The sequence below is a fragment of the Lepisosteus platostomus genome, chromosome 4 (assembly GCF_059453375.1).
Source record: "Lepisosteus platostomus isolate fLepPlt1 chromosome 4, fLepPlt1.hap1, whole genome shotgun sequence".
NCBI lineage: Eukaryota > Metazoa > Chordata > Actinopteri > Semionotiformes > Lepisosteidae > Lepisosteus > Lepisosteus platostomus.
In genome coordinates this window covers 27,701,194-27,728,701 of record NC_142614.1, presented here as the reverse complement: position 1 = coordinate 27,728,701, position 27,508 = coordinate 27,701,194, and the positions used below count along the sequence as shown (strand labels likewise).

The 27,508-nt window shown below is 34.8% G+C and overlaps 1 protein-coding gene across 16 annotated transcripts in view; it reads right to left on the bottom strand.

Annotated features, from left to right (window-relative positions):
- mast4 (microtubule associated serine/threonine kinase family member 4) overlaps positions 1–27,508 on the bottom strand; it is a 194,209-nt gene that overhangs the window by 29,335 nt on the left and 137,366 nt on the right. For 10 of the 16 annotated variants that reach the window (XM_088629312.1, XM_088629313.1, XM_088629328.1 and 7 more), the window contains 8 exons: positions 17,786–17,874; positions 12,182–12,251; positions 9,673–9,693; positions 8,612–8,690; positions 5,983–6,137; positions 4,709–4,784; positions 3,185–3,394; positions 105–206 (listed from right to left, as the gene is read on the bottom strand). In XM_088629312.1, coding sequence (XP_088485438.1) covers positions 105–206; positions 3,185–3,394; positions 4,709–4,784; positions 5,983–6,137; positions 8,612–8,690; positions 9,673–9,693; positions 12,182–12,251; positions 17,786–17,874 — 802 coding nt within the window. Of the gene's footprint in view, positions 1–104; positions 207–3,184; positions 3,395–4,708; positions 4,785–5,982; positions 6,138–8,611; positions 8,691–9,672; positions 9,694–12,181; positions 12,252–17,785; positions 17,875–20,294; positions 20,530–27,508 lie in introns of those variants that run through there. The other 6 variants (XM_088629316.1, XM_088629329.1, XM_088629320.1 and 3 more) reach the window with 4 other exon arrangements.

Here is a 27,508-nt window from a genome sequence, read left to right as displayed (position 1 = left end):
TTGTAGCTATAATGGAAATTAGCATGTTATATCAGACAGTAAAGAAGTAAAGGCTGATATATGCAAATTCATTTAAATGGAATGCTTACTAAATGAACACTTACCAAACACTCAAGAAGACGAGCAGGTCTGGCGATAACTATTAGAATCTTCTTAACCAGTTCTTTGATAAAAGCTACCTCTCCACTCTCCGAACGCTCGTGTGACTGTGCAGTGAAATAAGAACAAAAAAAAACAAAAAAAATTATACTTGCAGCATTAAATCTTAGGTTACATTAACATTTTCTTATTGGGTTTCATAAAATTAGGAAAGAGATCTCCTCAATATCCCAGTTTGTCACAGACTAGTTAAATCAAAGTACTTGCACATTTGTGATTTACAAATCAAATTAATGGTGAAGTTGGAAGGTCAGGGGTTTCCCTGTCTATCCTCTAACCTACCCACCCAAGTCATTTATTTTCTAGCACCTGATAAGAGGGTTAGTGTCGACTGCAGCAGCAGAGATTCCCTCAGTGATGTCATTGCAAACCTGAAGTTGCACAAGAAGCTGTAGGACTTTGGTTTCTTCATTAACTGAAAAGAACCTGGTTGACTAATCTCAAACCTACCTGTGACACTGCAGAGTCATGGTAAAATACTTTTAGGGGACAGTAAAATTGTATAAAGAAAAGTAGGTTTTACTTAACTAACTTTTTAGAGGGTTTTCAACAGCATCAGCAATAGATACAAACAGAGCATATGAAATAGTATATTCTTTCACAAGGCTTTTGAAAGATAAATTCCTAAATTGCAAGTGGTACACAAGGTAATGAACATATTTGAACTGAATTTAATGAATAGACAACAGAATAATAAAGGGAAAAGGCTCAAATTTGATTTAGACTCTGAAATAGTTAATGAACTAGTAAAGTTTGCAACTTTTTGCAACAAGACTTAACTAGTGATTTAAAAGAAGTTGCAAAGGAAAGTTCCTCATTCATATGACTAGACCATCGCTCAAATAAATTAGGTTTACCAAACTATCAATAAATTTAACATTTGTTTAAATTAAATAATTTCATCAATAAATGCTCTTTCTTTTGCAAATGTATTATTTGATTTTGTCAGCATCTTCTGAGTGCACATTATCAGTAATGTTTGCTAGCTTTACACTACAACATTGTCCATGACAATAACATCATATTAGCCTTTGTGTGGTACAGTAAATAAGGATTTAAATTATTAAGTTAACATAAACATGGAGTATCGTTTAGGGCTATGGTTCCCAGATTGAAGTATTGTGGATTCAAATCCCAGGTGGAATGCTGCTGTTGTGCCCTTGAGCCCAAAATCACTCCATTAAATTCCTACAAAGAAATGGTTCTCAAATTACTCATCTTGATAAAAATGAATAAAAAAAATCCCTATTTCTCATGAATGTATAGTATTTGCGAGAAAGACTGCATAATTAAATAAAAATGCATAATTAAATTGCCATGATTTATGCAACCTTTTTCCTGAGCAAGCAAGCATAGTTACTAAACAGGCAGAACTGCTGTTTTATTTCAGTTGTTGCAGAATGTGGTGACGAAGTTTGACGGCATAAAAAAGATGCACTCGCATAATTTGGGGAAGGCCTGGTGTTCAGGGACTAAATCACAGAACAGCGTTAACTCTTGCCATTGAAAAGAAGCTTTTACAAAAAGAGAAAAATACATTGGTGGGGGGTGGGGTGGGGTGGGGGGGCGTTGGTCTTTCATTTCAAATCGACCTTGATCCATGAAAAGCAAAGACTGGCACTTAAATGGAGCTCTGCAGTTCACCAGGGATTACTTCCCTTTTTCATCCCATCAGAAATTGTGATGAACCCAGAGCAACCACAGACAGGAGGGAGAGCAGTTCAATGTCATTGTGAGATGAAACAGAGGCATCAAACAGCATACACGAATCTTCAGCGGGGGCATACCAGATTTCCGCTCAAGGAATCTGTAAATAGGGGCTACAGAAAAGTCTTTCACCAGACAATTCTGCTTGTTTTTTTATTCTAAAAGTTTGTCCTTCCCACAAAAAAAGGCTGGCCACCCCCACTTGTTTTTTATATCCTGTTGGTTCCCAGGCTTTATGATAAAAGAATCTGTGAACTCATCTGTAAATATCATGATCTTAAAATTGATTTTCATTGGTCCTATTTTCCAACATTTAGATAACTATTATTAGCCAACTATATTTTTACACACCCACCTAATGCAAAATCGTCAGTTGTATCTTAATGCAGTATCTCAGCTCACACTAATAACCCCTGTATGTAGACTTGGAGAAAGAAGGGATCTCCGAAAAACCTATACATGAAGCCATTCACCCTTTAGCTCAAGCACAGACGAGAGGCCAGGTGTCTCACCCTTGTATTTCACATCAAGCCTATTGGTGCATCGGAGGGTGCAGGGGTCCTGGTGTCACTACGAGCAGAGAAAGTCCTGGCTGACTAATCTCAACCCAACCCAGAGTGGAACTGAGCCTACTGTTACTGCCACTTGGTGATTTCCATTCACAGATCAACAGTGACATGACCCAAGCTTGTACTGTCTGCATCACAGAGCTCATCCTGTGCCTGGAGTGAGCATCTTTTTTGGCCAAGTCATTCAGAAGGCCTAAATTCCATGTCAGAACCATTAAATACCGTACATTTGAAAACAGCCTCTTCAGGGAGTTGGGTTATAAGTTATTAATTAATACTAGAACATGGATAGGAACATCTATCTAACAAACCTTACAAGTAAATGTTCCATTAAGTAAAAGAACACATTTGAATGCAAATAAGTAACAAATTTCACAGTTTATGAGTCAGAAACATAAGGAAACATGGTCTATGGTATACATTTAAAAAGCCTAGAGTACAAATTAGAATGACTATTATAATAAATCACTGCATTTTAAAGAAATGTTCTTCAAAAAAGTGGCTCTCTTCTGATTGACCTAGTTTCACAGCCAACTGGGACCAACACATTACAGGTGCATATGAAAATCTGACCAGGCACATGTAGGCTACCAGCTGCCACAATTTGAGGAAAGGTTTTTTTTTTATTGTAATATAAATCTTTCATAGTCTTTTATTTTCCATAAATGAGTCACTGTCCTGAGACTTAATTCATAAATGCCAACACAAGGAATTTGTTCTATCTTTGGTCACAGAACATTGACACAAACCTCTTGGTATAACTTTTCCAGTTTCTCCTGCAGCTCACAGAAGTACCGAGATGTGATGAGTCCCTGGCGGGATTTATCCAGGCAGTCTCGTGCCAGCTCAATGATCTGATGGTGAGCAAAGCTGAGGACTCCATCTGCCAAGGGGAGCACACTGTCTGGGGAGTTGGTTCGTATAATTTCCTGGATTCTCTCTTCCATTTGAGCAGTCGCCTAATTGAAAATTAAATATATAATAATATACCTCAAAGATCATAACATCCTAAAATGTATGTGTGATTAAAAACCTCTATAACATGGACCACTAAAACACTACCACCTTCATGGTACAAAGCCGTGTTTTTCATTCAAATTGAAGAGAAACAAATTAAGAAAAGCTTATTTAACAAAAAGAAAATGTGAAAAAATGTCATTTTAAAGTACCAGCATTTGCGCTGCATTCCAGGTGCCACTCAGACCCAAAATAATGCAAGGTAGTGAGTTAAGAAAGTTTGCTCCCTATACAGCAAGTGTAAAAGATGTTTCTTTAGCGGAAGGTAATAGCAGTGATTCAAGGGTAGATGTACAGTAGGTGACATTTTATAAATTACATCCATCCACTACTTGTCTTCAAATTCAGAGGCCAGCACTTTTACACATCCTTGAAATGTTTTTTTCCAGCTTTATCCTACAAACCCCTTTGCCTTCATATTCCTTTGAGCTATAATTTGATTTCAAGTTAGAGAAGCTAAAGTAACTTGCAGTAAGTTAAGATCAGCTATACAAAATCCATCACTTCACACCTCAAAGTTCATTGCAAAGTACTGTATAATTGAACCTGATGCAAAACCTTTTTTTTCTTCATCATGTTGACTATAACATCTCACTTCATCTTATATTATTTTGCAACTATTATTAGGATAGTTTTCACTATCAACATGAACCTTCTACAAGTTTCAAGTGTGGTCTTTAATATTAGACTGCAAGGGAAAGCATCAACAGTCCTAGCCTGATATTGAAATGAGGATCTTCCACAAAATCTTTCTAAAATAGTAGTAAAATAGTATTAAATATAGAGTTGTTTAAATCACAAAAGTGGGTCATGCATTAGAGATGTCTCTTTAAGAACTCAACTGCATGGCTCTTGACAAAAGAAAATGTTTCCATTTACCTAATATGTTTTTTCAAGAACTTTATCCAAAACATACTTTTTTTTTACATTTTGTGTGCAAAAACACTTATAAAAGAAAATAGAAAACAAGTCCCACATCTTCTACTTAAGAAGAATTCTACTACCATTTAAACCCTGTAGGAATGTATAACTATAGCAAACAGAGTACTGTACATTGTTGCGTACATAAAATGTTAAGACACTTTTACAAGTTGATTTAGGAATCAAAGTTTTAAGAAACTCAAGTTCAATGGCATTTGGATGACTGTAAATAATTTTCATTAAGTAAAATACAGGATTTGTGGCTGCCTGGTGGTGTGTAAGATTCTTTAAGATGGTTTACAGCTTTGTGGTTTTAATAGGAAAATAATGCTCACCTTAGGAAACCTTTCTTTGTAGACATGATTCATCATAATAATTTCATGATCACAGCATGATGGAGATCGTCCAGGACTAGAAAGACACAAAAACAGCACATGCATTCAAATTAAATATTTATTAATCAGTTAGGAGATCTAGCCATGTTTGTTTCCATATTTGTATTGTACTGTAGATGTAGGATTTACATGGGGTTCATACAGATTTTTTTTTCTTTGTGCATGAAATGGAATTTATAAAGGCAGGATTCTTTTACCAATGGACACTACTTAGCATTTGTTTCATATAGTCAAAAGGGGGCTTTGATTGTTTTAATGATCAAAGAGCAATTTAACTACCAGTTTTAGAATAAAGATTAAAACCAAGTTATGATTGTCATCCAGTTAATACTGGCAAGGATATACATTGCCAGTATATACAGTATGAGAATATATTTAACAGTTTTTTAAAGATTCAAATTAGGTAATTATAAAATGGTCCTAAAATAAAAAATGTTAAGGTGCTAATTATGGTAACTTCTGGTTCTCCAGGTAATGTATGTGCCTTGTTACTTCAAGGTGTCACTGTAGTTTCTTATACCAGACCACACAAATAAAGACAGAGCAGCTAGGATTTATTTTCTGTAGGGACATTGTGTTTTACTGAATCTCCAGCACAATTTCTAAATAATAGGTATTTAAATGATTTCCTGTGTCAGGCTAAATCATATACAAAATTTAAAGCTTGACAGTTAAATAAAAACTGTTTCAGACACATAAATAAGGAAGAAGAAAAGATTACACCATATACAATATACTGTATCTCAAAAGCCTTTACCAACAAATTTCTAGGCTGAAGTACAATTACTTTCTGAAGATCTATTTAAAAGCAATTACAAATGTTGCAAAAATGGTTATTCCCCATGTTGTTTTTTCCAAAGGACAGTGAACTATTTACTTCCTCTACCCCAGCTTCATTGACAAATTAACACTGTGTTATACATAAGCTCTGGTAATAGAATCCTGATATTAAAAGCATTGTCATTTAAACTTATTTAGGTCCAATGGGAAATTAAATAAGGATCCAGGGGGATGAAAACTGTAATATCTTTGCAGCACTGCCGACTTTTCCATGACAGAGTGAAAAAAGAAGATTATCTTTACGTTTCAGTTTGTCAGTTTTTTAATCGTGAAACCCTCTATACTATACATGTACTGTATGGGACCTTTTATTGTTACAATAAGGTAGCTGCAGCTAACGTGTCAACGTTAATAAAGCTTTTATTTCTTGGTACCTGAGGCTCCTGGACCGCGGACGCATTGGTGTGGCTCTCCTTCGGTCATCACCGGTGATGCTCTCGGTGCAGAAATGCTTGGAAAGGAAGTGCAGCTCATCGGGCGTAGGCTGAAATGGCAGCTGGTGCAGTTTCTCCTGTGATGAACAGGATGACTGGAAATGAAATGAAAATATATTGAAAAAGAAAAGAAAAAAGCTGACTACAGTGCGGACTTGTTTCCTGGTCTAGCTAATATGTCCGAGGTACAGTATGCAGGAGCAGAGAAAGAACTGCGCGAGCAGGGCCACAGATAACAGTGTTACTGTGCGAATTCCACCCCCCTCCTTAATTACTGGTACTATCGTAGGCCTCCAACTGGTTTAACTAAAAAAGGGATTCTTTCCAGCACGCAGGCTGGGCCCTACAGTACACAGACCACTGGGCCACATGATTAACTGGTCAAGTCCAGCCAGTCTAGGCCTCTTTGGTTTGCCACACAACAGAGACCTCTGTGGCTGCCCAGGCATCTAAGAAATTGCAATATCATCAGCAACAGGTGTTCAAAAGCCCAGCACTGTTGTTTACTCTGGAGGCAAATTTACTGACGGTATGTTTAGGCCAATGTGTATTTGATCTCTTTCCATCCTGTGCTGGTCAACTTTATAGGATTTGTGGACAGAGAACCAAGTGGAGTAATTCCTAGGGATTTGTAAATTGAGAAGAAAAAAAAAGAATATTGCATTCACTGTTGTCTATTCAAATTTAATATTACAGTATCTGGACTTTTCGTCTTGGTCCTAGGTCAAATAAAAGGCCAAGTAGGCAGGTTTCTGTATTGAATTCTTTTCTCTGTGAACAGTTGTATATACAGTATGTTTTTCTCATACATTTTTGTTCCTGTCAAGCTCTGCCACTGCAGTTTCAAGACACAATGAAACACGCTTTTGATAAAGACCCTTTGGACATCCATATAATGTATGACATATTGTATATTTACAATAAAGCTTTCATCAACACATTTCTTTTTAAGTGTATGTTTTTATATTATTGTGTTTCATGAAGCCCTGATATTTGAACACCGAGCCCCATGAGAACCAATTATTTATATCTACTGTCTACCTAATAAACAATATTTGCAGTCCACAGATACTCAATCCCAGGCAGCTGTAGCAAAAACTGCAGTGGCAAAAATTATGGGCCAGTTGCTAATACTTTTAACTCAAAATCAGATAAAAAAAGATAAAGACCAACAACAATCACCATACAAACATGAATTGTATTACAGTTGTCATTCTTTTATTAGAATATTATTTTTATCAATTTTGATTGCTGTTACCTCAACTAATAGAAGACGAGATGAAACTGATGACATATTTTAGTAGTGGTGTTTTCATTAAATCATATTTTTTACTGTTTTTTTTTATTTAAAGTGTGTTAAAAGAAAATATTTTCATACCGAATAGGAAGAAGTATTTGATTGTATGCCATCCCTGCAATCTCAGTTTTTGTACCGACAATAAACAAATCAGAGGAGCTATAGAGGAGAGTACTAAGAGTGGGTTGGTTGGCTGAAAGAGAATATCTTCCAAAAAATGTTATCGCACAACAAAGCTGCTGGTGGGATGATTCACTCTTATTGAACTTCATGCTACAATCTGTTATAGAAACATCAAATCTAGAGCACAACAATGCTTACATACTCATAAATTATCTAGCTTAAATATCTCATAACTAAAGCATTTTCCATTTAATGTTTTCTATAGTACTCTTAGACTACAATCTGAATAATAATAATAATAATAATAATAATAATAATAATAATAATTTCATTCACTGTATGAATTTGATCACACATGACTATTCTCTGCTGTGAGACAGGCCTGCTAAAGTAATTTGTCAAAACACTGAGATGAAAAACAAAATTATCACAGTCAGTGGGTGTGGGATTACTGCCACACATACATAAAGTATTGTAACAGGAACACAAACATGTTTAGTCTTTTGGGAAGCTTTCAATATGTCAAGAAGCATGTAGGATACACATGAATGTTATAATATGAGCTGTAAATCCCAACTCTAATCTTCAGCGAAGACATGGGATGATTTTTTAATCAATCTACAATGACCAACCATTTTGTCAAAGCTGTAGACTCATAAATATTGTTTCCAACCTTGTGTTGTTTATGCTGAAGGAACAGTATGGGAAATCATATTTTGACTCATACAGGTAATACAAATGCCATTTCCCAACCTCTGTCATAATGGTGCAAACGTTGTCATTTGCTATTCAAGTCACTTGCTGCCTTGCATTTGGAAATCTGGACTGAAAGTCACAGCAGTTAAACATGGCAGTAATTGCAACATACTGTAGGTCAGTTATGTGGAAATAATTCACAATGAGCAATGAGAAGGTCAACAAAATTCTTCTACTTGCAAATGAGCAATTTTAGGTTGAATACTTATCAACATAAAACTGGTGATTAATTCCCTTTTAATGATTTCTTAAGTAATGTATTAACTACACACAGCTGCCTCAGCCATAAAATGCATATCTCAGTCTTCACAGAGCAGTGACTCCCAGTTTTGTTTTCCTAACTAAAGAAGGTCTCCGTCACAACTACTGTACTAGAAATAATATAAGACTTACAGAAACAGTAGAACTTGGGGTGTTGGTCCCATAACCTGAAGAGGGAAGAGATGCCAAAGACCAGCGGCGCCCATCAGTCCTATTCAGAGAAGACAAGTGTCTCATTAATGACTCCCCCAGGAAAAAGCCTGACACAAAGGATGGCAGAACATAGGGAAACACCAATGGCCATGTTGCGAGCTTTGTTAAGGTTTTTTGTTTTTGTTTTTCCTTAGACATGGCTCTGTAGCTTTGAGGAATGAACAATGATTTTCTGTAAGACTAATCCAATGGGTGCGATACACCCTGTGTGGGAATGTGTCAATCCACCCACTATCAGAAAGTTCTATTTCTTGGAAAGAATACCCTACCGTACCTTTAGTGTGAGCCTATACATCCAAGCACACAGTGACAATTCAGAGATCCCAGCTAATCTAACCACAAAGGTAAGAGGAAACAAACAAAGATTGAAGAACATGTAAGCTCCGCACAGAAGGTAGCCCTAGCCACAATAAGGCAGTTCTACACTAAATGCCATTCCATCCTGCCTCCTGGAACAAACCAAAATCTTGGTAAAACATTGATTAAAATAAAAAGAGATAAGAGGATAAAGATGTATAGTTGACAACACTGAAAATATTACTTTTAACATTCTTACAGATGATTTAGGTACTGTACACTATACAGAATTAAAAACGCAGTTCAAAGTAACATACTGTACGCACTACTGATCATGCTGTATATAAATCTATACTGTTTTTTCTTATCTTTGTACTATGGAACACTACATTCTGGAGACTCAAATGCTTATGCCACACAGATAATGTAGCTGCAGGCAACACAAATATTTAAAAAAGAACTACTAACAGAGAAGATAAAAGAGTGATTATCATGCTAATAAACTAAATGAAAACAAATGAAAGAAAATACACAGCTGTAATAATACTAAGTAGTTTGGTTCCAAGGAGAGAATTTTGAAAATGAAATGATAAAGTAAAACACAAGAAAACTATGCATGTACAGTATACAGTATACAGAAACAAACAAGACAAAATTTTACTAAGGGACCACACCGTATTTACCTGTCAGGTCTGTGGCCATGACTGACGAAAATCATCAAAATCACGATAAATTGGAAGAATGAGGGGAAAAAGAGAACAAGTAATTCTAAGCCATTCAATAAACTACAAGAGCCCTTTAAACGCAAGTTTAACTTTTAAAACAACTTGTGTTTTTGTACGGGTTGAAAATCAATACAAACCGTACCGTGTAGCGGAAAATACAAATGTAGAGACTTTAATTGGTTAAAATCCTGAATCCACTTCACTCAAATTAAAACTTAATTATCCCCCTTTATCTTTCTACAATTTGAAAGAACCTCTCTGGTCTACTTTTTCATTATCAGGTCCTTACAGATGACAACAGCATAACATTGAATACTAATTACAAATACTGCAGCTTCATAACATAGTTGCCTACTTCCTGTCTATGAAAATATGAGGTAACAGTGAAAGGGATAAGACACTACTTGGAAAAGAACAAAGCATTTCCAATGGGCAATTCATGATTCATGCAACACAAACCACTGCTCTAAAAATTCTAATTTAAGAAAAATAAAATCTCATTAATTTTTAGAAACAATAAAGTCTTTCAGCAGTATATTCTGACTAAAAGCAATGTTTTCTTAAGATTTTGTGGCAGAATATAATTTTAAATACCTGTATGCAAATTTATTTATGAGAAAATGAAGATGTGGAAAAGGAAAAGAAAACTAATGAAAATATTTCAAAATTGCAGAAAATTATTTATTATTATAAGTTATTTCTGCTAATCACTATTAGGAGTATCAAATTACATTATTAAGTTAACTTTTATCCTCTCACGCTACCTACCTGAAGACTTGACCAGAAAGCTTGTACCAATGTTTTGCAACCTCTTGTAGCTAGTTGACCATCATCAACTAGCTACTAGAAACCAAACATGCTACAGTAGATACAGTAGGCTAAATGTTCTCTTGTCCTTCATGATGTTTATGTTATTAACCTACATTCTTAACTCATGCTCCTTGTGAGGGTTGAGGGTGTGTGTGGGTAAAATGTGTGCCCACTGTGTGGCATGAGCTGGTACAGGGACGTACTGTAACTTGACTGGAATGGTCAAGTACTGTGTATACAAATTCCTGTAAAAGCAAAAAAGACAAAAATACCAACTACTGGCATTCAGTCCCTCAACTAATGTATGGAGGTAGGAGAAAGGTACAGAATGACTAGTCTGCCCTTCTTTGATTCTGACATGGAAGAGAAAGAGCAAGTAAATGTACAATACATTGAAGGAGGGGAGGGACTTCTCTTCCTTTCTATGGGAAGCTACAGTAAATAGATGTATTTGCTTGAGACCAGTCCCATGAATTAAAGCGGCTTTTCTAATCCCATTTCCCAGGATGAGTTCTGGATTTAAGACACTGATATACTGTATACTGTACAGTAGAATACAGACAGGGAAATGGTCTATGACCTTGACAAGTACTATCAGACACAAGGGATCATTATGCTATCAGATTGATGTGAGGATTTCAGGATGAAATTCATGTAAAAAGTTGCTTGCCCTACTATATACTTTAAAGTCAGTTTAACCCATCTTAATTTCTTCAAAACTATTTTGCATGGAATGTCTAAACAGACATTTATGCATGAGTGGCACTGTATTTGTTATTTTCCATTAAATCACTTGTACAGTACATACTTCCAAAATAAAATACTTTTGACAAGTTTTCCCAGGTTCAGTTAAAGTTATCTGGAAACATTTAATGAACGTTAAATGGAAAATGTTAATGTTAAAGTTATCTTATCATCAATATTGGAAATGTGTTGCAGGATTATGTAGTCTGTAGACTGCTAAAAAAAACTCACACATTCTTGTTAGTGATATAAATTCAACACAGTCAAATTCTGTTTCATTACATAATGAACAGTGAGAATAAATCAGCAGGTTTGAAGTTTAACCTGGTTTTATTTTCTATCATAATTCTAGTCTTCTGCAGGTCTTTGATAAACTTAAAGAAGATATAATGATAACTGAGGGAAAGTATACATGGGTCTTAGTGCTCCAATTAGTTGCTTTTGATAATTGATATACTCTAGCCCATGTGATAAGGCATAAGTGGATTTCTATTGACAAGTCGAATTCTGCATTCTGATAAATTAAAATGTGTTTGAGAGGATTCAATATTATCAGTATAGTTGAAAATTTTGAAGGAACCTTAAAGCCCACTCTATCAGGACACATCACAAGGAGGCAGTGTTGTCCTGAGGGGACAGGGCCAGTTTATATATACTATAACATTTCCACACTTTTTCTTTCATATAAATACATTCCCCCTACCACTTTAAGAAAAAAAACTAAACAGTTCAGAGGCCCCCCACGTCAGTTATGACATCAAGGTATTCATTCTTTTATGTTAGATGTACTTTAGTGTAATTCAGCAACTATTCTTCGTTGACTGCTCACTCTTGGTGCACTTAATACAATTTGCTAAGAAAATGTCTGAACATTCTTAAAATCCTCAAAAGGAGGAGAAAGTCTTTTTCTTACCTCCGAGCAAAGGAGAAATGGGCTGAGGCACTAGGAGAGAAATTCCTTGGACTGTCCTGAGGACTGGTTCCTACACGATGAAGCAATCAAAAAAAGCAAAAAGATTAAACTAGAAACCTCTGGGTGTAAATCTGTACTGTAAACATCCCAATTGATTTGATATGGCATCATAACACTTTGATTACAGAAAAACATAAAAAACCACTATAGTACGTAGATATATACTATATTCTTAGGTTTATTCCATGCTGAAAAGAGAAGAAAGTAAACACAACATTTCGGCCGTAAAGCCTTCTTCGGGTGTGAGCTCTATACTAGGGATTCTATACTATATTTTGTTCTGTATGATCTCTGTTATGTTTGTCAATCAGCTGGTTGTGTGCTTCTTTCCCTGCACAGTCTGTCAAAGGACCTCCCAGCACTTCACAGGGGAAAAAAAAAGCTTTTTTTTCCCCCAAGTTTCTAAACCTTTAATGAAAGTAAATAGGAAAATGTACCATAAGTTAATCCTTAGCTTATGCAAACTAATCTGACATATTAATTTAAAAACATCTTATCTATCTTGTGAGTAGTTACTGACTTGGAATATGAAATTCCACTCAAATTATTCTCAGACTCAACAGCATAATGGATTTATATGCTGAAATATATGCTGTCAAACATTTCTAGAATGTTTCAACAACAGAAGCGGCACCTACAGTACTTTGTTTTCCACAATAAGTATTCTAGGTACTAAAAAGAACGTGAAAAATTGAATGCTTCGCTTCAATATTTCTTTTATTTTCATTGTTAATTGAAGGCTACCCCTGGTCAAAAGGGTCCATTTCCATGTAATTCAGTTGGAAAATCCGACAGCCAATACCTTCATCACCTGACCTTGGTCAGTCTCCTCAGAACCGTGACTAACACAAAATAAATGTCCAGCACATACATTAAGATTTCCTTTCACTTGCCTTTTCTTTATGAAGATACCATATGTAAGGACACATTTTGCCTAAAATTTTCATTTTCATAGCTACCCATTTCATTAAAAAATGTATTGTGTTGTTTAACCTTGACCTTCAACTTTTATCATCAGAATTGACTCTAGTCTTTACACTTCATCAGGGGCCTAAGCTTGACAATTTTATACCAACCTGCAATTTTATTAGTTGCAGGAAAACCTCATTGTCCTTTTGATTGAGTACATAGCTTAAAGCTAGGAAAAACCTAAACAAAATCAAAGGTTTATAACTCTTAACATGTACTCTCCAGGCTATAATTTAATTTCACCTTGAAGACCTAGAGGTCTTCATCATATCATCATATCTTTACCTAGAGGTCTTCAATATATCTTGCTACCACTTCATTACTAATCAGACAACATGATCTGATACAGACTGCAGAATACCCATCTGCTTTCAAAATATTGTCCTGTCAGAAATCTGTAGATCAGGCTTTTACTGCAAATACAGACATTAAATTTGTGAAGATGTACCTTGACATTTAGTAACAGAATTCCAAACCACGCAAATCAGCTTCAAGACAGAACTCACTGAAGTCTGCAGCCAAATTATAGACTATCAAGCAGAGATTAGGTTTACCTCCCTTATGTCATGAAAATGCATCAATACAGAGAGAGGCGAACAGACATATTTACATTTGGCAACAATATCACATTCAATCCACAGACTTTTAAAAAATTGTTCTCTTTGTTAAGTTTCACAAAAGATATAGTATGAATCATCCCTGCACACAATTTCTGAAAAAAATAAAACCAGGCAGATTCAAAGGCTACTTTGAAACCTTTTTTTTTTTGCAGTGCAAAAAGAGTCCCACTGCTTCCACCTAAATCTGAGTGAAATTATCACTTCTATATTACCATTTTCCATATGTGTGCTATGTCTTTTGCTAAATTTGTACTTTGAAATATTTCCAAGCACTTGCAGAACACAGAGCAGCAAACTCTTTTGAAAAACTCCTTGTTATCAAACTAACACACCATTTGTATGCAGGATAACAAAATGATAGAGCATATCATGTAAAAAAAAAACAGAATAAACCTCTACTTTGGATCGTTATTTACAGGTTTCACTGTGCCCTGATTCTAGAGAAATCCACATCAGTGCCTTTACTCCCATGAGGAAAGAAGCCTGCTTTACCTGTCAAGAACCCCTGACTTTCTGTTCCCCCTATTTATCACAACTAAATTGTTATTTCTTTACAGCTCCAGATATGGCTTTTTATACACCTCAGGGCAACAGAATTTTCCAGTTGTCCCCACACCCCTCCTCTCCTGTTTCCTTCTGCCACTGGCACCCTATGACAGAAATCTCAAGACAGAATTATTGCCTTAAGAAATTCAGGGTAAATTCTCATTCATTTAATGACATGGCTGATATTTGTGGATCAGAGGTCACTTCCACTTTCAGAGGATTAAAAGATTAAACAGAAGTGCAGTCTTTCCTATTTCAAGCCAATTAGTACCATTTTCCCCACACACAAAAATAATAGCATAGATCCTGGATTTCAGCCTATAGTACCAGCGTCTTGTTCTCATAAGCTTAGGAAAAGCATAAGCAGAACCTGTTCTGTTGTAACAACATGTAATTTTTTTCTTTATTAACATCTTAGAACCACAACCAAAATGTGAAATCTAACCAAAAACTGAAAGCATTTTAAATTTTTTAACAATATGTGCTAGTGTTAATTGGAAGGCAGTTTGCCATCATTGACAGAAATATAATAGAAAATAGAAGAATAAAGTGTAATCTTGTCACAGATGAGAACTTGGCTTTGATTTAACAGGTCAAAAATACTGCCTACTTCAAGCATTGTACTGTGTGCAACCATGTTGTGAAGACATTTTTTGCCAATCACTTTTTCAAAATAGTAAACAAACTAGGGAGGCAGAATTACAGAAGCTCATGTGAATAAGAATATAATGCTGATATTTGTATGCCTGCTAATAGATGGGAAAGAAAAGGACTCTGCAAGGCAAACAGTTCAGAGGAAACAAAAATAATAGATTTAATTGCCTAGTGTGACTACAATAACCCATCGACCAGGTTTAAAACACTGCCAAACTATTCATTCATTTCTGGTCCCAGAGCCTCCACAATTTAGAAATACTACATTTACACAGACATATTTATCAATAACAGACAATAAATTAAATCTGTTCATTAAATATTAAAGGATATTTTCATTAACTGTGGCTCAGAGCAGGAGCATGAGGGCATTGAGTGATGGTCAATCAGCAGGAATAAAACACAAAATGAGTACCGCAAGCTTTTTGCCCAGGAGTAAACAGTGACTAATCAGTCGAAAGCCGGGTATGTTGAACCTAAGACTCTATGCACCCTTTATTTCTTCCAGCTGGGCTTGATGCATTTATCCAGCCATCTGCAATTGCATACCTGGGAGACATTAAAATGGAAAACCTGCATCTTCTAATTCTCCGTCCGTATGTGCTGTACTCTCTTATTAGTAGAACCCCACTGCTTCTAGGGATTATGTCTGGCAATTTAACATTTCTAGCCCCGGATGTTTAATGCACTGCAGTGATTAGGGCGGGTGTTCCTTCCCTGATAAAGTAAACCTTACTGCTCGCCCAACATTAAGAAAGTAATTAACTCTACTGCCATGGGGAGCAAACAGTTAATTAGCATATAAAAACAATAGCACACACCATGGTAGTAAAGAGGGTTCCTCATTTTTACATGCCTAGTGATCAAGGGGGCCATATTATATTTTGATTAATTCAAGTCTTTTAATTGAGCTGTGATTCATATTTATGTATACCTCATGTAGAATATATTGACTGGATTAAGAGGAAGGCTAGAGTTTATCATGATTGGAGCAATTTTAAAGATGTCTTTAGAGAAATTGTTTTAATGTACAGTATATTCTATGCCAAGGTCGACTGATCTGTGATGCACTTCTAATCATGCATTAACAATGCTCACTACTGAAAGATTATAAAGAAACTGAATGTCAGTCTCTGGCAAACTCATTCAGATATTGGACGCAGAACAGTATTTCCCTTAAAATATTCTTCTGAACTAATGTTTTGTAGTGAGGCTGTGCTTCCTTGTAAACTATAATAAAAAATGCACTGCAAAAATATCAAAAGATGTTGCACACCATATGTAGCAATGATCAATGTGAGCGAGAGTACTCATGGGGAATACTGTAGTCTGCACACACTTCAACATTTGATGCTTTTACTTTCAGAAACCATTTTGCATAAAACGACTTGAGAAAACTTTGTATCTCATTGAAATTCGATAGTTGGCATCCACTGAGGATGGATGAGATTCTGGATTTTAGAGAAACCTTCTGAATGTGCTGAAAAGGTAACTATCACAATGGAAGAACGTTCTTTCCTGATTGTGTGATGCAGAATTAAGTACTGTATATTCCAAATACAATCTTTATACTGCACATATTGCTATAGTTACAAAACCCACACTTGTCCTAGATGTGGCCAGTTTAATAAAGTTCTAAATCCATTGTCTAATCCCCTAAGGCAACTCCCAGCCATAAACATACAAATAAATAATAATGTGCACTGTGCTATATAATATTTCATTGATAAGAGTTTAAAAAAGTATTCTACTAAACAAAAGACCGCTTCTGTTAACATAAGCCGGAAAGTAACTCCCTTTCAAAAGTCACTTCTGCTCCTTCCTGCTCTTTCTAACAAACACATCCTGTAAACATCAGGAGAAGCAGTGGAGAACAGTGACCAGGGCTTTAGACTCCCAGGTGAACTTCTGCAATGCCTTTGGTTAAGATTACTCAAGCTGAATGAATGGATGCAAACTGTACATCAATTTGAATAAATGTATCAGGCAAATAAATTATGTTTAAATAGCGATAAAGTACCACAGTACAGAATTCTCGCCAAGGTGCTCTGCTGTTTTAAACATTCTACGTACACATTTGAGCAACAGACAGAACTATATATATTCAGAGGCTATGCATGCTGCTCCTCAGTCGAGCAAAAAAAAAATCCATAAAATAAAATATACAGTATAGATAGTTGAACAATCTGAGAATAAAATAGTTTTTTTGAAGCAAAGCTGAAAAACTGTGCAGGTGCACTGAACATATTGTAAGTTTAAGATTAATAATGGAAGAAACAAATGGATTTATAAACTGCAAGTTTAATCTGTCCTTCTCAAACTCGAGAAAAGTCAGAGAAATTGTTGTTCATGTTCCTTCCTTCTCTAACTCAAAAACAAGTGTATTTACTTTGTGTAATACTCAATTATTTTGGGGTTAATATATATTAAAAACTCAGGTAATTATTTTTTTTTTACAAATTTTGCTAAGAACATTTCACAAAACAGAAGTAAAATAACATGATACAAAATTGTTAGAGAGTATGTCTTTTTTACACAGAAAATACAGGTGTACTTGGGAATAAATTGAGCCAAGAATTCTGTGGCTATCAAGCTTGTCGAGACCCACTCAATTTCCTTCAGACAACAGCATGGCTGGCATTTTTCATTTATGTGAATGATACGGTATGTGTTGATATTAATGCAGAAGCATTCTTTTTTAAGAGGAACACTCTCGAGTGACAGAGACACACACCATGGCTCAAGAGCTCTGTACCTGTATGTGCAGACAGTGGTGAATGTGGTCGGGGAAGAGCTGAAGACTGTCCACTTCCAATCAGACTTTTTCTATTATTCGTCCTGCAGCTGAAAAACAAAGAAAAGTGTCAGTTGGACAGCAAGGAGAAAACATCATAGTGATTCTCTCATAAAAGGTGAAGCTGGAAACCTATAGGAATTGTTCCAAAACACACATTTTGTAATAATCTGACAGATAACACTGATTCTTCTCTTTCTTAATTCAACACAAAAATGACAAATTGATTTGTCCTGTTCATTTGCAGCAAAAGCTTTGCAAAATTGTGGATCGACAGTGTCTTGTTCGGGGACCTATATTTCCCACTGAAGAAACATCATTTTCAGAAAAATACCCAGCTATTTAATGGGTACAAATGTATGCTGCTTTGTAAAAATTGATATAATTACATTTTTTATTATAACTATTTGTGGGAGTATTGGATAAGCTACCCAACAATATTGCTGAAGCTGATACCCGAGCTTCTTTGAGGGAATGTATCACTTATCTAGCCCATTCAGTTGCAGGAGATGGATTGCAGTATAATCCTATACCTAACACTGATGAGTGTGCAAGTACCAGATGTCTTGGAAAAATTGAAAAAAATGTTCTTAAGAAATGTGTCACACTCTGGTGTTATATGCAAGTACAACATGTGAATGCATCATGAAGAATTGATACACAAAAAATAGAAACCCATTAATTTAAAGACAAAGTATCTACAGTAAGGCAAATTAACAACTGTATGCATGTGTGTGAAGGGATTTGAAGAAATTGATTTTCATTAGCCAACAAATCGATCAACACAACATGCATCACCACTTACATACAGTAATTACTTGGATTATTTTTTCACCCTGGGTTGAAAAATAAATACAGTTTCAAAACAGGTGCACATATGATTGTTTTTTTTTTTACTTTTAAACCATAAAGATTTTTTTATATTGAACTGAATACAAGAATTTCCCTAAGGATTTTCATTAAGTGCTGCCAGGGTCTGTCTCCTTTCATTTCCCTGTGTCAACATACTGAATATTTACAGATCTGTTTGCACACCATGGCCTGTAAGAATTTCACCAAAAAGACGGCCGTATCAGCAGAAGAATGCATTTAAAAACATATTATTTGAATACATGATGTTATTACAGTTTAATTGCTTCCAACAAATGTCTCTTTTGCACTGTGTTCATTTTGAAGCTAAATTGAGTACATTAGGCAGTAAGAAATTTAAAATCTAACAGCCTTTTGGATCCAGGTAATATATTGTTGAATCAATTTCTAACAAAATGTTAGCCACATACCACATAGAAGCCAAAAGTGCATAGAGAATGAGCTGGTACTAAGTACTGTATGTCACAGGTAAAAAATTAGATATACAGGTTCAGTATGTATTCTAACCCATGTCTAAGTTGTATAATTAGCTAAACACTAATCTCTCATAAATACATCTAATTTTGGATAAGTAAACAAAATATGTAGTATTCCACTGTATCCTTCAGACCATAAACCATAATTCAGTTTATATAAAAGTAGAGACAGATACAGTATCCTTCACTCTGAGGAGCCATTGTTTTAAAATACAGTATAAATCCATCTGGGTCTTCAAAAGCCTCTGCACGCACACAGTTTATAGTCATGAGCCGCATTAACAATCTTGTCATTATGACTGATTAAACAGCTTCCAACATCAGGTGACCCTGTTCTCAATCATCATTTGAATTATGAATTAACTTGTGTCAGCTTACACCAAGCTCAGATTTTTAAATATAGCAATCAGAAATAAACAGTAGAAATATGTTCTACCACTTAGAACTGAAGCCAGGATTTCCATGAAATAGAAGTGATCAAATAAGGCCACTTTTCTTGCCTAGTTGCTATGATACAGGTTTAACATTTGTGTTTGACCATGGGAATAGTATGTTAGAGGATAACAGGTCTTTTCTACTAATGCAGTAACACCATTACTTCATTTAACACCACCATTATTATTCACTTGGATTACTCCATAAGTAATTTACAGCTAGTGGGTGTCATTTTAATATTAGTAGCGTGGATAAAGGATTTTATTTTTTGGCAAAATTATCTACTGTATACCATTAAGCTGTGAATATAAAACTCATTAAAATTCATTCTGTATGGTGGGGATGCTCCAAATAGTTCCCCTTACTTCCTAATGTAAGAATTAAGAGAAGTAAAATGAGAAAAAAATACTGTTTATTAAAATGAATACTTACCAAACCTACGAATTACTCTACATAATTTGGTAATGAGGCCAAACTGAGCAGGCTACATCACAAAATTCATTTCTGTTGAAAATCCAATGAGTTTTTCTTTGATCACGTTTTTATTATCACTTCTAAAGTAAGAGTTACAACTTTATTTACCAACAAAATTAAGAGCTGTAATAACTCTATTTGAAAGAAAAATGTTTTGTAAAGAACCTGCTGCCCTGGTTTTCCAATAAAACACTCAGCGCAAACGAATGTCTTACCGTCTAACTGTCTTTTTCCACAGCTTGTGCCACTTAGCATGTCCTGTGTATTGCATTTCTCCAAGTAAAGCTAGCAAAAACTGGAACCCAACACTTCAAGACTTCCTCCTCCCCAAGAAAAGTACGTTGGTCCATTCAATCACAAATGTCTAGATTACCTTCAAAAGAATGTTTAGCGTTTTTTAAACAAGAAACACTCAATTACACTCAGCTAACAAAACTGCAGCATTCACAGTCTGTACTTCCTCTGAAGGACAGAGGCTGTGAACAGCAGTGTGTTTTAATAACATGCTTACTGTTCACAAAACAGATCCTCTTAGTTCCCAATAGGCTACACTGGATTAAAATGAAAAATTAAAATATGGCATTGCATAAACAAATTGCTCAGAACTTTATGAGTAATCACTTCTGATTTTATAATAGACAAAGTTTTAGCTAAGAACGTAAGGGAATCTGGGGAGGAAAATAAAAATATACATCAATGACAAAGCACAAAATAATGCTTCACTCTCTAATCCTCTACCTTTCCAAATGAGAGACCAGCAGCTGGACTTGATTAAATATTTCAGGATTTTGATGAAAATGTACTACTTTAAAAGATAACTTTAAGACAGAGAAACCCTAAGTGTTAAAAGCATATAATTAAAAAAAACAAACTAAAAATTTTGTTTTTTAGTGTAAAACAGTCAAGCTAAAGTACTTTATTTACGAAGTCTGCCACATCATTTCTAGTCAATATTTATAACTTAAAATTCCAATTTGAAATCAATACAATTAATTTCTTGGTGATATTCAAACAAATAAGTGGTAACTTTAAAAATGGGAGTCTGCATATTATGTTATGTACAGCAAACTAAAGTTGATTCCATTGAACAAAGAAACCTTTACTGAGAAAGCTCTGTGTTAAAATAACTAAAATTAGGGCTCATTCGTGCTACTGTTTATAGATGATCACCGCATCTCCGAAAGGGAAAAGGCCAATTAATTATCAAAGACAGCATGATTAAAAGACTCCTGATCCTCTTGCCCATGCCAGATTATAACTGATACCCTTCTTACATCACTGGTGTGTGTTGACCTAGAAAACCAATACTGCCTGTTGCTGACATGCATTTTAAGAAATGCTGTTCCTTTGCTGTGACAATGAACCCTAACTTCTATTTATCTGTGTATTTTGTCAGTGTCCAATGTTCTAGCCCTTAAATATGGATATAATCTAGGGCAGTGTTTCAGATTCAACTAATGTAAGTAGGGAGCACATTCATGCTTGGATTGTTTCCACACACTTTTAAAAAAAAAAGCCCTTTGAAAATCATTTCTATATACATATAGTATATAACTTTTGGAGGTGGTTGAAGTGCAGTGTACATATATTTAATTGAAAAAGATTTTTGATGTATTAAACAAGGGCTTGTCCTCATTTTAAATTGCTTTTCCTTTAATGGATTTGTTTCATGCTCAAGTTACAGGTATCAGGTTAGGAGCTACAAATTAGTCACAGATGGAGAACGTTTAACCAACAGTAAGAAGCTCACAGACAACATTATTCCTCTAGTCCTCAATTACCATCCCACTAACAGAAAAGTAGAGATAACTATAAAAAAAAATTAAATGCTACAGCAGCCATTATTAAACCACCACAGAGAAATGTCTCGTAGAAGGACCAAGAACTTACAAGAATACTTGGTCCATTTATAAAGCTTTTGAAAAGCACTTTTCCATTAAATAAACCAAGAAGAACCACCTGCAACTACATCAGTCTCTCCACAGAAATTAAGGCTTTAAATCCTGTTGCCACTGCAAAACATTTATGCAAGGAGTATTTGTAAAAATACAAACACCGAAGGAGCTAAAAGGCCACTCATGGAACTACTGTATACAAACATTTAAATTAATCCTACAGCATTTTTTGTTTCCTGACACCTCAATAATGATAATCTCACTGCTGAAGACATCATCTGTGGAGTGAGTCAGTGTTATGGAACAAATACTTCGTGCAAACAAAAGAAGTGAGAACTGATCTTCAAACTGAGGACACTGGGAACATCTGGTGTCATATAAAGCAATTTTTTGAACAACACAAGCTGTGGTTATATTTCATTCCAAACATTTTAAGAATTCTTTTAAATTATTTTAACCTAGCGTGCAATATGCAAAATCTTCTATGAAAGTAGTTTCCCTAACTTTAACAAATTAAACAAAACAAAACACAAACCAAAACAAATTTCTTTAATAAATTTAACATTCAACCTAACCAAATTGTGAATACTGTAGGCAGTGAGCTACTTTCAGGCAAAGTATTTTTTTATGATGAAGATCAAAATTGCACTGCTTTTATATCAAATTGTAGCTTAGTACATTAGCATTTAAATTATGCATGTTTGTGGAAGTGATTAGTATTTTTAAATTTAGCTTAACACATTGATTTCCTTTATTTTAAGTCTAACCTTTACTTACAGTAGGCTTTGATTTCATAACTGACAATGAACAGAATTGTGATGGTGTAGAAATGAGTTTATGCTGGAACAGCATTATCAATTATTTTGGAGTTATATATATGCATGGATCACTTAAGAGTTTAGTCACAGACAAAAGCTTAGGAAACACTGATATCTGATATATTGTCAACCTCAATATCACATTGCACAGTATACTCCTGAATTCATCATTTTTGCCATGGGTTGTAACAGTAACAGTGGTACAAGGGCTTAAAATGATTTGTCCTCCTTTTTATACTAAGTATAGCAAGAAAATCAGAGAAAATAATATAAATATCAACATGCACAAAATATTATGCAACCAATTCTGCACAGTATATTTACAGCTTATTAACCAATGCAGTAGATATCAGTCTTGTCTCTAATAAATATATACAGTATCCAGGGATGCCATAAAGCTTCTTTCTGCACATGTGTGTATACAGTATACTATACAAGTAAAAATCTTTATGAGAGTTGTATGGCTTCGCCATCATGTACAGTATATTAGCTTAATGTAGAAAGAACAATTGTACAAAATGTAGGCAAAGAAAATTCTTTCCACAGTTGTTGGAAAGAGCACTGTAGTATTATGTACTGTATTCCTAACACAGGGCTGCACAGACATTTTTAGCTACTTTCACCAGATTTGTCCAGCGTGTAAGAATGTGCACATCACATTATGTATATATGTGCACATCTCATGTATTTCTACACTTTTCGACAGTCTTTTCCACACGTTAGCAGTTTAAATGCAAATACTGTAGATATGCTTATTTAGAAAATAACTGCATAAAGATACTGAGGTATCTTCAGCTAAGGTGCCATACATTTTCTTTAAATATACAGTATAAAGTATAAGGTTGAATTGCATATAATAATACACAGCAGGAGACTCCTAATAAAGACAACAGAGAACCTGTTACTTCACTGCAATTTTCTACTCTTTTGAAATTCACAGCCTTTTTGCTTCCTATTTCAAAATATTGTTTGACTGTGATCCATGTAGCTTGTATACGTATGAGCTTACCTCACAGATAAAATAGAATGAAACTTTATGAAGCAGGCCAGGTTTTTAGTTGCTAGATGCCTGTATAAATCCATTAAATTTATCTATTTATGCTTATTCTCTTCTCACACCAGAAGAAGGTTCCACAGCCGAAACGTTGTGTTTTCCTCTCTTTTCAGCATGGAACAAACCCATTACTTTTCTGCTTATTATTATTTAAAAAGACAGATTCCAGTGAGGCAGTTCCCAAAGTTGTTTCTTATGCTACCAGCTGAAATCATTACAAAGTGCCACACATCTGCAGTCCAAAAGGACAGCAAATTACTTGTTTGATCACAGGCATTACAATAAATTGAGAAAATTTGAAAGGAACACAATTTTGTTCCTTAATACGAAGCTGAGAATAAAATGGCAACAAATCTGTTCTGTTTCTCAATGTCAAAAAGACTGCAGTTTAACTGTACAGGTGCAAACTGAAGCTGTCCTTTTGTCCGAATGCACCAGCAATCGATCAAATGTCTGCAGCTCCCTAGAGCTGTTCTTTTTGGCCCTGCGGCACAAAGAGATGACTTTCCAGAGCCCTTGTGATTTTGATCTTAATGTCCCTAAAACAAAGATCTATTGACACTTACTGTACTGAGACCCCTAGATTTCAGACAGCTTTTTTCTACTTTGTTAGAATACTTTTGCATTCACATCTTTCATTAGTGCTCATGCTCAACAGGCCACTAGGAAAACTGGCCCTGGTGTGAGTGAAAGAGTGAGAGAAAATTATAGGCATCCTGTCTAGGGTGGATCCTGCCTTGCACCTGTTGCTTGACCCTGAATTGGATAAAGCAGTTAGAAAATGGATAGATAAATCAGAAACATTTAATAGGACCTCAATTGATAGTAAATGTATGAATAATAGAATATCTATTAAACCTCAAAATATAAAACTTAGTCTTAATCATGACTCAAACTGAAGTTTCTATGGATCTCACAATATCATTAAAATAATCAGAAATAGTTATTAAATAATATACAGTAGTGATAGCCTGCTTGCAATCCTTTTAGTATCAGGAATTTGTATCTGGATTTTAAAAACGAATTTACATAACTGGTGACCCTGAATATAGTGAAAGCAATTGCATATGCATTTTGTATAGGAAGTAAAAAAGTATCTATACTGTACATTTATTTAGACATGAAAAGCATATCATTAGTCATGCCTGACATGAGACAGAACACTTGTTATGTAAAACATATCACAACAACATGATCCCCTGTCCTTTTCAGCAACATAAATCTGCAGTTGTAACTGGGTAGAACCTACACAGAAACAAATGTTCTTTTGCAGTAGGAATTACAGCTCTTATTCTACACCACAGCTAAATTTGCAGATATACATTAAAGATTGAAAGTACTTTAGAAATTCCAGAATTAATTATATCAAAGTACTACAAGCAGGACTGTAACTCAAGGCAATAATGCATATTTAGAAGATTAATGTCCTTTCTTGAACTGAATTTAGATATCTACAACAAGTCCATGACTACCCTAGGCTGTAATTTAAAAAAGGTGGTAATTAAAACCCCAGATATCCCTTTCTATGGACAACCTGAACATAGAGCCTTTTTGGTTATAAAACTGTTTAAAACACTTACATTGTATTGACTGAAATAGACAAATACTGTAGGAAAATTTGCTTTAAGATGATAGCTTTCCATCACTATAAATTTGGAATGATGATTTATAAACAAGTTGTCAATAATGGAGATACAGTACTTTGTCACTGTCATTGAAAATCTACAGAGACAACGAAAGGGTGTTAAGGTATTGTATACAGTATACACTATGCTTGAATGAATAAATGTTAGGACACAGTTTAGCAATCTTCACAGTTTAAACATTTAAACAGAATAACTTCAGTAAAAAAAAACAATAAATTTGATTCCAGTGATACCATTACACAAGCTGCCTTAAAATCAAACAACAAATCAAACATTTTTAACCACAACCGTGGGACATTAAAATGTCTATGTACTGTAGATATTTTGGCATGTACTGTACTGTATGTTGATGCAAAACTGAAAATCCTAAATGTATCTGCTTCATGAATAACTGAAAAACTCAAGATTTCAACATTACTTGAGAATATTTCAGGATATCTATTGCGACATATTTGAATTTCCTGTGAATTCCTGTAACATTGTTAAAAAGCAGATAACAGTTGATCCTGGCTCCACATCCATAAAAATGAAAGTCAATTACACTCGTAAAACTCTTATAAAAGTATTAAAAGACATTCCTTTGCTGGACAATCCTGTAAACACTGCATTTTGTTCCAATGAAGATTAATATGGTCTGACATGTTTCAATATATTTTGAAACTCTTTAAAAAAAGAAAACAATAGATGCTTATCATATGTTCATCAAAGACGAGGAAGAAAACTCAAAACAGTCATTAAGTGCTTCATACACTGAATGTCACATGCGGCTGAATCATTCAGACAACAGGAAGTTAGGTCTTAAGTCAGTGACATCAGAAACCATAATGTCTTGAAATTGTTATCTTTAAAAGAAAGTACAACTTGCAATAGGGCTGTTCTCCAACCTGAATACGAAATTCGCAGGAGAATGTCACGTACTGTATAGCATTATCTTAGAAATAACACACAGTATGATAATATTCTGCAAAGTGCAAGTGCATAATCAGCAATCAATCTGAATGATATACAAGTATGAAAATAACAATATGAACTTTGAAATTAATGAGGGTATACAATAGCTAAACATCTCAAAAACAAATAATGCATTTAAAACAACCAAGATTCTACAGAGGAACCTAAAGAAATCATTCAGTGACTGAAAAACAACACATACAGTATGCCAAATTCATTAAATAGGCCTACTTGAAGACTGACATTTGGGATAGTAAGATTGGAATGACAGTATCTCCCAGCACTGTCTGCAGGTGTGTACAGTACCTGCCTTATCGGAGATTCAGTTAGTATTCTACAGGCAGATACTGTGACTCACTAACCCAGTTGCTCAGACACAAGCACTGCGAGTTGGGTCTTCTTCTAGCAAGGACTTATGATAAAGACTCAGGCTCACGAAGAACCAGAATGGACCCCACGCAGACTACACGTGGTCAGAGAGATTTCTACAATACAAATAAAAGGTTTCATAAATATGCTACACAAAAACTCAAATTCAATAAATTGAACTGATTAATTAAACTACAGGGGGCACAATGGATATTGTATTAATAATAATTTCTGAATTTAAAAAAATGCAATCTGGGAATTGTTTTTAAAGGGTATGTATAAAATGATATGCCTATCTTTACTACAGAAATAACCAAAAGGACTGCTCCCAGGGGGAGGACTTGAAGCTAGCCAATGTCTGCCCCCAGGACAAATCCTGTATTCCTAAAGTTTTAATCAAGTTTTATTTTGACTGACAAATAAATTGGATTGAAAATTAGGATCATATCTAGAACATGAAAATGATGTGTAGCTTCTTTAAAATCAGGTTTGTTTTTTTTATAGGTTATGCTTTTGCTATCATTATGTACAGTAACTCTCTGCATCATCTGCCAGGTGTTTGGCTAGTTCTTTTATTCTTTTTTTTTGTGCTGAGTTGAGTTTGTTTCAACTTTACAGTGTTTGCCAATCCTCCTCTTTTGGTATCATACAGTATCTTAAGTTGACAGGAACTTTCACACCAGAATCTACATCACT